At 39.8% G+C, this 15,956-nt stretch overlaps 1 protein-coding gene across 5 annotated transcripts in view; it reads right to left on the bottom strand.

Annotated features, from left to right (window-relative positions):
• Fyb1 (FYN binding protein 1) overlaps positions 1 to 15,956 on the bottom strand; it is a 141,301-nt gene that overhangs the window by 25,880 nt on the left and 99,465 nt on the right. For all 5 annotated transcript variants that reach the window (XM_076551834.1, XM_042261473.2, XM_042261474.2 and 2 more), the window contains exons 4-8: positions 8,084 to 8,130; positions 5,009 to 5,028; positions 4,244 to 4,278; positions 3,284 to 3,404; positions 693 to 852 (exon numbers count right to left, since the gene is read on the bottom strand). In XM_076551834.1, coding sequence (XP_076407949.1) covers positions 693 to 852; positions 3,284 to 3,404; positions 4,244 to 4,278; positions 5,009 to 5,028; positions 8,084 to 8,130 — 383 coding nt within the window. The remainder of the gene's footprint in view (positions 1 to 692; positions 853 to 3,283; positions 3,405 to 4,243; positions 4,279 to 5,008; positions 5,029 to 8,083; positions 8,131 to 15,956) is intronic.

Below are 15,956 nucleotides of genomic sequence, written 5' to 3' on the forward strand. Positions count from 1 at the left end.
AGGATCTAATGTGAATTCAAAAGGAACGTATGACTAGGCAGGTCATAGACTTTAGGAGAAAATGTACTACTATTATTCTGATAAATGGATGTAGTATTAAACTAACCCCTAATGACTTATAATTACACCCATAAATTAAGGCTTCTTGCAACTCTCATCAGAAGCTTCTGCTTGCAGATGCTAATGAACACACAGACCTACAACTGGCAAAAATGCAGAGAAGAGACTACAGAATGCCCAGTCTTAAATGGAAGACATGTGTGACATCCCTTCCACCATAGGCTCAGGGATATTCCAGAGGAGGGACAGAAAGAGTGTGAGAGCAAAAGGTGGTGGTGTGATTACAAGGAAACCGTCCTCTGAACACAGCAGGGCAACTGCACACACAAACTCACAGTAGTTGTGACATTATTCACAAGACATGTCAAGACTCTGCCAGGTCAAATCCCAGCATGAGAGAGAGAGAGAGAAGAGAAGAGAAGAGAAGGGAAGGGAAGGGAAGGGAAGGGAAGGGAAGGGAAGGGAAGGGAAGGGAAGGGAAGAGAAGAGGAGAGAGAGGAGAGAGGAGAGAGGAGAGAGGAGAGAGAGAGAGAGAGAGAGAGAGAGAGAGAGAGAGAGAGAGAGAGAGAGAGAGAGAGAGAGAGAGAGAGAAGCCCTTGAAGTCTTGAAGGCACTGGAAAAGGTGCACTCACAGGACCCCCTTGCAGTTCTGCCCAGCCATTTTCCTTCTGGGTTGTCTGTGATGCGGACTATTTCAATGTCGTCCCCTTGCTTGAAGCTCAGTTCGTTCTTTCCTCCTTTGACATCACAGCAAGCTTTCGCACGATGGATGACCTGAATGGGGCCTGTTAGCTATAGGAGGAGGGAAGAGTGTAAGAGAAAACCACTGAGGAATGTAATTTCGAAAGACGATAATCCCTCAGCCATCATCCTGGGTGAATGCTCTTATTGAAAGAGTCAAGGGAAAACCACAGAGGTGCAGCAAGGCCAACAAAGAACAGGAGAGCATGTACTTGTGGTTCATGAGAGAGTGGCAAGGATCTGATGAGCACAAGCACCCTGACAAAATGTATAATGGAAGGGCACCATGTATGTACTTATGCATGCCATTCCTCCCTCCCTCCCTCCCTCCCTCCCTCCCTCCCTCCCTCCCTCCCTCCCTCCCTCCCTCCCTCCCTTCCTTCCACTTGTTGAATATAAACCTGTAGTAAATACTACCTGCTACAAATAAGATAGCATTTTAGAAATAGCTTCAAAAATAATAAACAAATACTAGCAAAGTTTTCATAGCTAATATTCTGGATAGCATGATGACTTATTAATAGGAGGATAATTTATCTTAAGTCATGAGTCCTTAGATCTGAAATTTCTATTTCTAAACCGAGGTCTTCAATAGGGTGTCTTTCATCTTTTGATAAATAAATATGGACTGTGATTTTTTTGGGGGAAGAAACTGCTTTATTGAGTCTATGTTGTCTTGAATTGTGTGATATATTAATTGTGTACCATCAAAAATATTTTTTAAAGCTTAGGTTGATAGCCAACTGCCACATCACTTCTGGGATTTATTTGTAAAAGCAGACTCAAGTAGAAAGTTTTGGGGCTGAGCTGGATTTATTGTAGTTGGCCTCCGCGAACAACCTGTAATCTGAATATTTGAATTACAAATCTTCGGCAGCTGCACTGGACTTGAATCCATGCAGTGTTCAGAAGGTGAACTGGTTACTTGCTGGCAGTTTCTTGCTACATCAGTGAAATGCATATCATCATGTCAGTTTTGGAGCAGAATTTCTTAATAATGTGGAATTTGTTAAATTTGGTATTTAATAAACATTGTATGTCAGCAAAAAGAAAAAGGAAAATCCAAGTTGAATTATGAGATGCTCTGATTCTGATGGAGCCTCACATTTTATAAGCCCCAGTGTCTATTACCACGTGGGTGGAGTGTAGCTTGTAAGGTCCCAGACTTGACAAACTCTTGCATTTCTATCTATTGATATGATTTCTACATTCTGTTTTAGTTATTAACAATATTATTTGAATGAATGTGTGGAAAAAACATATTAGTTATTTTTCCAAACTAATCTCAAATCCTTGAAAACCATGAACAATCTCTGGTGAAAAGTGCACCATATATATTTTCAAGCATTAAATTAATTTTTACTTGAAGAATTTACATCTTGGTAGTCATGCATTCTGCGTGAATAAAATGTTTTAGTTTTCACATTGCAATCATAACTTTACTTGTACATGAAAAGCTTTTTTCCCCTAAAATTTGTGAAAACGCATAGTAGATACAGTGACTTTTATATAATATTTCATTCAGTCCCATAGCAAACCATAGAAAAGAGCCACTTATTTTCTCTCCAAAGACTAGGAATCTGAATCTCAGAGGAGATAGGCAGTAAGTCCAAGAGCACAGAACTTGTATGCTCAGCTGGGATTGGAATCCACATCTATCCAAATGACTCCAAGTTGGATGAATGTTTTCCTCGCATCACCCTGTTGAACTTCTGTTTTAACATAACAAATGTACTGGGAAGTTATACATGAGTCATATTTTGTAATTCCGTGTATTGAATTCTCTAGAGAAATAAATATTTAAATAAAACAGTATGTATTCCTTTAAAAGTGAAGAATGGTTTTGTAACTCAGATCATCACTCCAAATGCTTCTGAGGCACCAGAGATACCAGATGGGTTATGTCATCAAATATGGGATAGCTGAGAAGTTCAACCTGTACGTGTAACACAGTGGTGGTAGCAATAGAGGTGATTAAATTACCAGAAATCAGAGGAAATAAAGGTTGGAAATCGAGGTATTTCAAGAGGGATGAGAGACAGCAGGTCTTAGAAATCAGTAAGCATAGGTCTTAAAGGCAAACGTATAGTTCAGATGCAGACACCAGCATCTCTAGTAGCTCAAAGGAGTTGTGGTTCATTCAGGAACACTGTGTTCATGGCGTCACTGTGTGACATGCCACTGGGACATCTATGTGTATGTTTCCAGATGCAAGGCACACAATAGTGATGCAATAATTTCCTCAATCAACATAAAATCCCTGGATACCCACCAATTATAAGCTAATTAAATTTTATTTGGATTTTTTTATCCTATTTCATTTTTTATGGTAAATAATAAGGTGGTGTATTGAACAAAAAAGTATTGTTTCAAAACAATGCTAAAAAAAAAACCTCTTCAACTTCATACATTTTCTTGTAATGTTTTTAAAAAAGGTTCAAAATGATGCTACTGCTCTCTTTTTCAGCAAGCAGGCTCCTACCTTAAATTTCTTCCTTAGTTCTTGTTCTTTCTTTTCTTTTTCTTTCTGTTCCTTTCGTTCTAGCTCTAACCTCTTCTTTTCCTCCTTTTCCCGTTTCTTGTCTCGTTCTTTGGACGATTCTCTGTGAATAGAAATTGTTAAGTTGTGGCTACAATGTGCAGGTGTCTGTAGGTCAGGAGCCACTACACAGAGTAGTATCTACTCACTACAGAAGAAGGTCTCTGGTGAGGAGATGGAGGCAAGAAGCTAAAGATGTGAACATTCTGAATGTGCGAGACTCTGTACAGCCAGAAGGAGGGCCCACAGCTACAAATACCTTCTATGGAAGCCCCATCCCCTTCCCCTGGTGATGTCTCCACCACAGAGAAGAAGGCACTGTTCAGGAAGCCCCTCCCCCATCCTCATGGCCTCTTGGCATCTCTCCCCCTCACTTGCGTGGGCATGCATGAGCACATGCTCAGAGGCACTCGTATTAATTTTGATGTAGAGATTAGTGAGAACTGGTGGAATAATTGGGTAGAGAAAATTAAGACACCTGAGCTCAGCATTTGATTAAGAGTACTCCTACTTCCTCACAGTTTCCAAGAAATTTCTCCATCTATTTTGAACTCTATTGTCGAGTCTTGGAGTCACTTTTCATATCTATCCAGCAACTAGAATGTGGGCATCTGGGTGCTAGCCACAGCCCACGGCACCGCTGTGTCTTGAGTGAATAAGGGTACAAGACACAGTGAATTCATTTCCTCAGGATACTGAGAGGGAGAAATACAGATTCTTGAATCTAATCCCTGACTGTCTTTCAAGTGGCTTGCAGATCTCACAGGCAGTTGTCATTACAGGCCAACCATTGTGTAAATAAAGTCTTTTCTTCCTTGTGTTTTTGCACACCCATGCTCCCTCTTATAAAACATTGTATTCATCTTACAAGAAAATTCTTATGGTAACAAATGCAATGCATACATGTCTTCGTATGTTTCTCCTTCACTCTCTTGTTCCTATCAAGAAAAACAGATAATTATTAACTATGATTATTCCAAAAGATCATACATGTATTTCAATGTGTTTCATTGACAACTTATTTTTTAAAATAATTTTTGTGAGTTTGAGCCTAAATTGGCTTATTGGAAAGTTTTTCTTTCTTTCTTTCTTTCTTTCTTTCTTTCTTTCTTTCTTTCTTTCTTTCTTTCTTTCTTTCTTTCTTCCTTCCTTCCTTCCTTCCTTCCTTTCTTTCTTTCTTTCTTTCTTTCTTTCTTTCTTTCTTTCTTTCTTTCTTTCTTTCCTTCCTTCCTTCCTTCCTTCCTTCCTTCCTTCCTTCCTTCCTTCCTTCCTTCCTTCCTTCCTTCCTGCTTTCTCTCTCTCTCTTTCTTTCTTTTCTTCCTTCTTCCTATCTATCTATCTTTCATTCTTTCTCTTCTTTCTCTCTTGCTCTCCCTTTTTCAAACTGTGAGATACATAAGAAAAAGAAAAGGAGATGTCATTATCTGTCTTACTCAGTCATTAGCTGTGCAGCCAGACCTAAGTTCATCATTACACTAGCATGAGTCAGCATACTGACTGGCATATAATGTTTCAAGCATTTCAATTAAGTAAGATTAGAAATGGAAAAAAATATCATATACTTATAAAACTTTTTATTTGTCTGTTTATAACAATAGAAAGTGAGTCATAATAATTGTTAAATATTCCAATTTTTGCAATAGAAAAAGAGAAATAAAAATATCTGACCTCTTCTAGATTTCCAGGACCTACAGGATTAAAAAAAATACACTGTAATTAAGAAGTACTTCAACATATGATCATTGGATAAAATAATACTCATATCAGTTCAAAGTATAATAGAACTTATCCTCTAAATCACAAAACACGTGGCTTAGACACCTGGTATTTTTAACACTTGTAATTTAATTATAAAACTATTTCATTAATTTTCATAAGATAATGCAAAAGTCAAAGCAAATTATGCTTTTTTTATTGCTTTATGTAAGACAGTACATTTGACGTGTATACTTGTGTGAAATGTACAACAGGGAAAAAAAATCACTAATAGTCCACATTTTTGACTCATTCTTTCTCAAGGATTTGCTTTCATGTATTAAACAAGTCAAGGTGATTAAATTAAAAAAATACCACTCGAGTTTAGTGTAATATACACTCTACCAGATATCAAGACATAATCTAACATTATAACTAATAAGAAAATGATATAAAGCACAATCATAATAAAACATATAGATAGGACAAGAGAATTGAAAAGAGAGCTCAGGGGCTGTGCTGGACAGTTTAATTGTCAATTTGATACAAGCTAGAGTCATTTGAGAGGAGGGAACCTCATGTAGGAAAATGCCCCCATAAGGTCAGGCTGTAGGCAAGCCTGTAGGACATTTTCTTAATTGTTAATTGATGGGAGAGGACCCAACTCACTGTGGATAGTGCCATCATGGGACTGACAGTCACCGGTTCTATAAGAAAGCAGGCTGAGCAAGCTGTGATGAGCAAGCCAGTAAACAGCAGCTCCCCATGGCCTCTGCATCAGCTCCTGCCTCCAGGTTTCTGCCCTGCTTGAGTTCCTGTCTTGACTTCCTTTGATGATGAACTGTGTTGGGGAAGCATAAACTGAATAAACCCTTTCCTCCCCAAGCTTTTTCAAAAGGCCATGGTGTTTCATCACAGCAATTGCAACTCTAACTAAGACAGGGACTAAGAAAAATTCACACATGGCCATATAATATATGCACACATGGACCCACGTTCACGAATAGCTGATATACTATAGGGGTTCATTTTAAAATAATGGGAAGAGGATGGATTATTTTGAGTTTGGTAGGGAGATATATGAGGCAGCAATTCTAGTTTCCTGCTAAGTTCTCAAAGACCTAAACACACGGGATGAAGTTCGTAGGGAAAAAATAAGGAGCTGTTTTATTTCCTAGGATCTAAGACTTCTTTAAAAAGTTAAATAAAGAATAATTTGTAAGGCAAAAATGAATGAATTTGATAATGTCAAAAATATATTTGTGCTGGAGGAAGGGCAGCATGGAGTAAGTCAATAGACAATAGAGAGAACGGAAGAAGTTCGAGGTTGACGTGGATGAATATCTGGGATATAAAGGAACACCTGCAAGCCAGCCAGGAGAAGACAACAGCCCCTTGGGAACAGAATGGTCAATGGAGAGAAGACAGCTGACAGGAGAGAAGGTCACAATATCTCATAAGCAAAGTCAGCTCTCAAACTCCAGAGTGGAAGAGGGAATTATGAAATGAAAACCAATATGAATCAGCCAGGGGAGGGGAGGCATATGAAGCTAGTGGTGAGTTCGCTACACTCCAGTAGACAGGTCCACACTCGTATTCACATAGATGGCACTTGTTAAATTCAGTGGGTTACAAGCAAAACAAAAAAACATGAAATGGAAGCGGGGCTCATGCTGGGGAAGTGGTGTTGATGAGGGTGGGCGTGGGATAAGAAAGGATGGGAGGGTGAGTGTGATCAGAATGCACTATATAAGTGTATGGCAACATCACAGCAAAGTTTAATAAAAATAAAAAGCATAAAAATTCAAATGAACTCTAACGTCATACCCTGAGATTAGGAAAAGATTAGAAAGCTCAATGATGCTATCTGCCAGTAAAAGGTGGGCATGTTGCCACATTCATGCCCTGTTGTTGAGACTGTAGACAGGGCATCAATTCTGAAGAACATTCTAGTCCTACTCAGCAAAGTAAATACCTTGTAGCTCATAACCAGCCATTCCCCTGTTATTTCTCTTAGAAAAAGCCTCTCTGAAGTCCACATGGGATGAACATACAGAAGAGCCCTGTAGTATTTCTTATAATCCCAGTAAATAAAATGTGGGTGCATTCCACAGTGTACTGTGTAGTTCTGGAAGGAACTCTGGCCAGCTTGAGAGTGGCCAGCATGGCTCTGGCAAGTCTTGCCCTTCTCCCCGTCCCGTCCCCCCCCCTTGCTAAAAACTGTTAGACAACATTCCTAAAGCTAGCCTCCAAAGTGTGTTTCCTTCTTTGGCCACTTCCTCCTCCTGAGGCTGACTACCAAAGTCCAGCTATCAGAAACCCCCTTTGGTTCACCTAATTAACATGCCCAATTAAAATTAAACACTTCATTCTAACACACGGTTTTCCCCTTTACCTTTATAAACCACCATTTGCCTGTGTGCCACGTCTGTTTCCTGTCTATCCAGAGGCAGTCCTTTGTCCCTCTAGGACCAATACCTTTATCACCACACCCTAGCCCATTCTAACCTAGACCTTCCCTTTTTCTCCTCTTAAAAATCACACTGCAAGGTCATTTGAGTCAGAAAGCAGACACTCAAACTTTTCTTCCCTGCTTAATAAAGATCTCTCTATGAAAACAGGTGTTTGCCTGTGGTTTGTGCCTAATCCAGGGTCTAGAAGGAAGCCCCCTCTGTGCTGGGTTCCCCTTCAGTACTTAGTGATAACAGACTACATGTGTATCCAGTAATGAGGGTGGAAGCTGGGGAAAACCTTACACTTAGTGTCCTCAAAAAGAAAACCCTGTAACATACTTTTAAAATAAATTACACATATACATACATACAATCACATGAGAAGAATATGTGCAAAAACACATTAAGTATTTTAGGATGTTTGCTTATGGTCAGAGAAAGAAGGTAATGAATTGTGAGAATTCTTGGAAATAACTAACACACTATATAACATCACTATATAGACCAGTGATGGTAATGCCATTAATGATGCCATGACATTTGACTAATTCAAACATGTAGCTCAGATATCTTTAGAGAAAAAGTTACTCCTTACCATCAGAGTGCATGACACCATCTTGATTTTCTTCATTTGTATGATTTCTGGAAACAGGAAAGAAAAGTGAGAATAAAGTAGACGCTCTTGCTCACTTTAAAATGAAAATGTACATAAACATATGCATGTAACAGTGATTAATGGTAAAAGAGGCCGTGAGTTGAAAGAGAGCAAGGAAGTTTGTATAGAAAGATTTGGAGGGAGGGGTAAATGATGTAATTATAGTACAATCTCTGAAATAAAAAATAGAAAAAGGAAAATGATTAAACTATTGCTTTGTCATTAGTATTTGCTCTGACTTAAAATCCACACATCACTGGAATAGGCTTTAGTCTTGTGTTTATGTTGCTACTGTGTATTGAAAAAAAAAAAGATACTGAGAAGCCCAAGTTCAGCACCATCCATTCACAGTGGACACGTTCAATCGATCCACTGCTTCAGGGGACTAGCATGCCGATCTGCAGTCAATCAGTTACTCTGGGATTCTTCCAGCATTTGATTGGCTCTCTGACACATACACAGGGAGGATTTACTCCCACCCCTGACTCAATTCACCTCTTGCAATAGACCCCACCCAGCTTTACCTCCATGAAGTGCATGAATGCCACGTGCCTCCTTCCCCTCAAGTGCTTAACCCAACCCTCCTTAACAGCAGCATTGATACGTGGGATTCACAAATTCTTAGTGGGTTATGTAGACAGCTATGCTTCCCATTCCTGTTCTGAGGCCAGTTAGTAAAGGTGCAGAAAAACTAGTCAACCTTTCTGACCCTGGGCATTACAAATAACTGGTTTCCAATCTCAACTCTACCCCTAATGATCTCATTACTCTTCCTTCTAGTCAACTTCTCTTGTGTCATCCTCATTGATACCCATTCAAAACCTTGACCACTCTCCTCAAAAATGACCTCCTCTTCTTGCCTGGGAAATCAAATAACCTTGTATCTTTGTTCTACTGATAAAGCAGAAGTAACTGAAAATGATTTCTATTAAGATATATCCCCTCAGAACACACACTTACCTGTAGCCTAGCTGTGCTTACCTTCAGCACACCATTTGCTCTACCTATATTCTGTTACTCCACCTTCTTAGAAGTTTTGCACCTCCCACTGTCTCCCTTTCCCAGGTGTTGTCATGCTATTTGTACTTTTCTCCTTTCTTCATCCTCATCCCTAAAGATCTCATTCTTGGTTTTCTCCTTCAGCTCAAGTCGCTATTGCCTAACAAGACTAATGCTTTTCCTTGCTGCTGTGTATCAGTTTTACAGCGAGTGACACATTCTGAAACATTCTATCCAGTAGGAAGAAAAGTCAACAAAATAGATTCAGGAAGTCCCTGGCACTGATTAGTTTCACTAGCTGCCTCCCTCTCAGAGTAAACAAGCAAAGTTGCAAAGAAGACTAGAACAAGCTGAGCTGTAAAGAACACTCTGAGATCAGATCAGTTGCCTGGAAGAAGCAGACACGAGCCTATTGACCCGGGAGAAGTTTAGAACAGCCCAGTCACTTGGGACACTCTCCAAACTGTGGAGCTACCGGCAGGATGTGCAGTGTGCTCCAGGTTTCCCGCTTTTGTGAGCTGTCACTCAGGCTGGGGTAGGGTATGTTCTTTGAATTGTTTCTGCTCCTCTAAGTAACCCCTCATGCATATTCCTGTAAGTAACCCAATAAAACTCATTGGTTCACCAAGTTGGATTTTGGTGGTCTTGGGCTCCCTAGCTAGGGAGAGGTTGTGTGTAGTGTCTCCTCAGGAAAAGTATTGTCCCACAATAATTGCCTGTCCAAATCTTCTACATTACCACAAGACAATCCTCTCTCCCACAGCCAAGTTAAAAAAAAAAAGCCTATATTTACTGGCTCTACTTCTTGTTCTTCCCTCATTTCTTCATTGACTACTGTCTCTGTCTTGTATTGCCATGTTTTATGACACCATCTCTAAAAAATCCCTAGTGATCAGGTCCTCTAGAGTTGCTATATAGCTCTTGACCTTAATGTCCATTTTGCCATTCTTGAACCTCTTTTGTTTTCATAAGAAATACTTCCTGGCCCACTTCTTGTTCGTCTGGCCACTATCCTACAGTTTCCTTTGTGCGTTTATGCTCTTTTAGCTTCCCCGGTAAGCGATGATGTTTTTTGTCTTTATGTTCTCAGTGTGGCTTTCTTCATTTTCTCTTTACCTTTGTTCGTGACTGGTTCCATAAGCTCTCAAGACACCATGTAATATCTCAACATTGGTTATATCCATGTTGAAATCTCTATCTAAGCCAAGTCTCTGCTCTGAGTGTCAGAGGCATGAGTGTAGCTGAGTTGTCTCACACCTTCAGAGATATAGGAATCTGGAACTCTCCCCTCCCCTAATCTAACTCGGAAACCTCCAGCCAGTTTTATATCATCTCAGAAAACAAGGTCTCCACCTTCCCTGCAGCCTAAGCTTGCTCTCCTGAGGAGTTTTCCAACATCAAGGAACATCATCCATACATCCCATTGAAGCTTTAAGAAATCCTTTGTTTCGCACTGTTCTTCAGCTCCACATAAACTAATCATCATCTGTCAGCTTTCTCTAGTTTGTGCATCCTATGATTCCCTTCTTCCTCTGTCTTTCCCTTTTCTTATGTGTGCTGTAAGAACACCATCTTTAGTAGAGATTCCTTCTCCTCTTCTAGTGATTGAAAATGCTTTTCCTCATCCCAATTCTGAAAATCCCACCTCCAATTTTTGCTAATATGATTTTTAACATTATATGTTAACATAACATAATATAACAGTAACTCAAAAAGTCAAACATGCCACTCTTAATCTCTCTCTCTCTCTCTCTCTCTCTCTCTCTCTCTCTCTCTCTCTCACACACACACACACACACACACACACACACACATACTTTGTCCCTAAAAAGGATTCATTGGATGTGTTTCTGTCTTATGAATTTTTTCTTTTATTTTAAATTTTTTAATCTTGGTTTTCAATCATTCCTTTTGGTGGTGTAAAGACAGGGTGTGAATTTGGTATAAGAAAAATAGGCTTGGTGTGTTTATATGCCTTGCTTTTGGTCCTGTTTCCCGAAGAGTCATATTTCTATTCTTCCATGGAGAGTCAAATGTTTATTATAAGCATCTGTCTGTTAAGAGAATGCATTACTCAGCTACAGAGGTGGCTCAGTGGCTAAGAGCACTGCTGCTTTTGCAGAGGAACTGCCTTTGTTTTTCACACCCTCAAGGTGGCTTGTAACAAGTTGTAACTCCAGTTCTAGGGGATCAGATACCCTCTTCTGGCCTCAGTAGACTCCAGGCATGCATGTGGTGTGCATACATATGTGCAGGCAAAATACTCATACACATAAAATAAATATAGATAAATCTTTAAAAAAAAAAAGAATACACTATAATCAAGAAAAAAGTTTTACCCCAAACCCAAAGCAAAACACAAAGAAAGAAAAACCAAATGCAATCAAGTCATCTTGCATCCAACCAGCAATCTTCAGGAGGCATCAGGGAGAAAATACATAAATGCACTAGAGAGACACAGTCAGAAAACCCAGACAGGGCTAACCATACTATCCGAAAACAACTTGATAACCTCAACAAATAAATTGCAAAGAATAAAGAAAAACTGAGGTGGTGGGCAAACCTCCATGTTAAAGAGAATTATGAACATGAATTATCAAAGAAAGCTGTGAGCTCTTAGTCAAACTTAAAGCACACATGTGCAATGTGATTGAAGCCTTTTTTTTTTTTTGACAGAGTTTTACTATTTAGCAGCTCCAGTGCTCTTGACCTAGCAACCTTCCTGCCACTAAATCTTCTTGGGATTAGAGGCCTATGTCATGCTGATGACTGAGTTCATATTTTATACTAACACACAAGGTCTAATTTGGGGAGGATGTCGACTGAAGTGTTTAGAGATGAAATAAGATGATATTTGTTTTTGTTCTCAGATTGGCACGAGAAAGACAAGCGGTGGAGGTACAGATGAAACAGGACTATGGTTTATAACTCCTGCAGTGGTAAGGGATATTAGGCCCGTTATACTTCTGTCTCTGTCTTCCATATATTTAAATATATCTTCCCATACTTATACATCTCTGAAAAAAAAAAGAAGAATTCAATGACAAAAGCTCTTAGGCTCCTTAAAGAAACTGATTTAGTTCCAAAGCTTTTACAGTGTCATGGGAGGGCTTTCTGTAGTGAAGTCATTCCGGGAGTTCATTAAGGCAGCGGTTCTCAATCCATGGGCAGATATCCTGTAATGTAGTGTTTACATTACAATTCATAACAGTAGCAGAATTACAGTTGTGAAGTAGCAATAAAATAATTTTATGGTTGGGGGTCACCACAACATTAGGAACTGTATTAAAGGGCCCCAGAATTAGGAAGGTTGAGAACCACTGATTTAAGGCCTTTGAAATGCTTCAGAAGGCAATTCAGTTACTACATTTGTCTATGCAGCGTGAAACACCTAAGGAGGGTTAACTCACTTTACAGACAGCATTGTTGGCTTGAAACCACTTGAAATAGAATCATCCAATCATTAATGAATGGTTAATAGAGCTTCCCGCTTACATACTTATAATCCCAGTACTCTGGAGTTCAAGGCCAGCCTGGGCTACATAGTAAGTTGCCATTTCAATGGCAAAAGAAAACAAGCAAAGCAAAAAAAGATCCTTTTGAAAACAATGTTTAAATAAAATTGCTAGGTGTACTCATGGAATAAATAACAAGTTTTGCAATGGAAATGTATGTACTTGCCATAAGTCCTTCACCTTAGCTTTAGTGAATAGCATTTTACTCAAAAACATGGGAATTCTTTGGACGTAAAATACACTGACATTCTAGCAAACAGAATGAATAGTTCTTCTCATAGTGAACTGGGCACAGGGCTGGTGTAATCGGTTCCGTTCGTTCCTCCACTGCTTTACTTCTCGAATTCCCTTCCTCCCTCCCTCCTCCTCCCTTCCCTCCCTGTGATCCTAATCTTTGAGACAGGCTCTCATTGGGTAGCCCAAAGGGGCCTAGAACTCTCGGTCCCCCCACATGCTGGGATTATAGGCATATGCCATCATGCCAGGGGGGATTTCTGCTTCTCACATCTCCTCCTTTCCTGCTGATACAGAATTCTTCCTCTGGACACTCTGTTTCTCTCCTTTCTCTATGCTTAGCCCATGCTTCCTTTTCCTGGGTTAATTCTGGTTCTTGATTTTTTTTTTAAAATTTTGTTATTATTTTTTAAGTGTAAATGGTGTGTGTGTGCCTGAGCACACGAGTGGGGGTCAGAAGACAACGCGCAGGGGTTGGGTCCCTCCTACCACCTTTTTGTAGGTTCTGGGAGATTGAAATTAGGTGGCGGGCTTGTCCCAGTGAGCACATTACTGGTATTTTGGCTTCTTGTCATCCCCCTGCTGTAGGCCCTGACCCTCCCTGACAGCACCTCTTCTGGGATGTTGTTCCCTAGCCCCAAAGTCTGCTCCTTGCTGCTTCTGGGAGACCTGTCCACCTCTAGAGAGATTATCCTGTGCTACTTTGTAACTATGGAGTAAAAGCTTGCAGGTCTTCAGACCAGATCACAAAAGCCTAGAGGAAAGTGATCCTCACTTTGTTAATTAACTATAAAGATTGTCATTTTGAAAATACTTTTAGAATAAATCCTGCCTTGATAGGTCTGTGCTTGTTTATATTTTTAATGAACTGGTGATATAACAGTGATACTGAGTAACTTTTATCAACAAAATGAATTATTGCCAATTGTGTAAAAGGATATTAAACAAACAAACAAAAGCCCCACTGGACTGCTTTCTAAAACACCTGAATAAATAATAAAGTAATAATAATAAAGCAAAGGGTATTATCCTAGCACATTCACTCAAAGCATTTCTTACCCTAGATACAATATGTTATTTGCACACATATACTCAATATTATGCCGTATAAAATTTAATGCTATTTTATGTGTCTGAGTGTATGCCATATAGCATATTAAAATAATAACTACGAAATAGTGACCACAAGAGCAGCGACAGTGGAGAGAATACAATGGACAAAGACGATGATAAGAAATAGGTGCACATGTCCTGAAAAAACCCAAGTCCAGTTGCCGCCAACTGCTCAGTGTTCGAGGCATAGAGAAAAGCCCCACATCCAGATGAAGAGGAGAACAATGGGACTAGTCACAAGCAACCACACAGACGACAGAGCAGAGGGAGGTGGCCAAGGAGGAGAAGCAGCAGGAAGCTTATCAGTGGCGATAGGTCCCTTCCAGCAGGCTTTCACCACAGTGCTTTGTTTCGCACCACAACCTAAAGAACTAAATGAAGTTCATTTAATATTATTTACTATTAGGCCTGTCATGTTAGAAAGCTGTAGCTCAGTGACAGAGTGCTTGTGTGTGTGTGTGTGTGTGTGTGTGTGTGTGTGTGTGTGTGGCCCAGGTGTGTGAACCTGGTCAGTTCCCAGGTAGGTAAAAAACCAAGCAAGCAAGCAAGCAAGTGAACAAACAAAACCTACTGGGGTTCTATGTATTAATATTAATATTATCCTGTATTCACTCTTCATAAATTTAGCTTTTAACTTTTTATTGCTGGATCTGTTTTGGAAGGAAGAGGTACGTTAAGTGACATATAAAACTGTTTTATACCCGCCCTTATCAGGAATGAACCCCTCACTCTGGAACATATCTTTCTATACTAAACCTGTGAGATATTTTGAAACTATGGCTGGCCCAAGACAAAAATTTCCAAATGGAGTTAGGTAAGGTTGCCTAGCAGCGGCTCACAGATGTGCCAAGTTTCAAGTTCTGGAAAATTCGAAGCGTTTGTAGTTAATTACAAGACTACACTGGTACATTCTTATCCAAAACAATCCCTTCTACTAGCCAGAGTGACTTCAGGGGAAGAACACTTTGCCCTTTGCTTTTCTAACCTTAGTCATTTCCCATTCTTTATTATTTCTCATTACCTCACTTTTCCTGTCTTATTACTATTAATAACCACGAGATTTGTTTTGTATATAAAAACGCAACCCCTGGTTCTGTCTCCATCCGAAGGGCCAGCTGCGCTGACACAGTCCTAATTCATTGTAAAACAGTACTAAGAAGTGTGCTACAGGGAAAGACACTGATTTGAACACTAATAATGAAAAGCTCAGTCTTTGGATCCATTTCACTTTTTAAGTCTGAGTTAACATACAAGAAAATGGAATGAGCTGTATGTTCTCTGACCACTAGGTGGGGAAACAATACAATTTAAAATGCACGTAACTTTGTCTTCAACTATGTGATGTTTGAGATTATTCATGATTTCTGTTTCCTATTTACCTCCAGACCTCTGACACTTACAAGACAAACTGACCCGGATGACATGATTACAAGTCACTCCTGGGAATACCTTCAGAAGCAGGCAGGACAGGCTCCATGTGGTCAAAGTCTGTATCTCCCCATATTTCTCCCTGGACCCCAGTTGGAGATTGTACTGTGTGCCCAGCGAGAGCTCTAACCTTGACAGTCCTCTAGCCCATCCCCCACTAAATGGAAGTTGAGGTAGACTCTGTCCCAGGAATTCTTCCGTCTATACTATTTCTTCCTCTTTACCAGCTGTTCCTCATTACCATATACAAACATGCTGTTATTTCCATATAAGCTTGATATCATCCTTGCTACATAGTGTACTTGAGGCCAGCCGAGGCTACAGGTATGTGAGATCCTACCTCCAAATACAGAAACAGAAACAAAAACCCTCCCCAGGCCAGTTATTGCCCTATGTCGCCAACAGTGTCTGTATTTGCTCTTTCCAGATTCTACGTGTGTGCATGTGTGTGCATGCATAGGCCAGAGGTTGAAGTCAGGAGTGTTCCTCTATCACTTTCCACTTTATCTTTTGAGACAGGGTCT

Source organism: Peromyscus maniculatus, chromosome 15 (genome assembly GCF_049852395.1).
Source record: "Peromyscus maniculatus bairdii isolate BWxNUB_F1_BW_parent chromosome 15, HU_Pman_BW_mat_3.1, whole genome shotgun sequence".
NCBI lineage: Eukaryota > Metazoa > Chordata > Mammalia > Rodentia > Cricetidae > Peromyscus > Peromyscus maniculatus.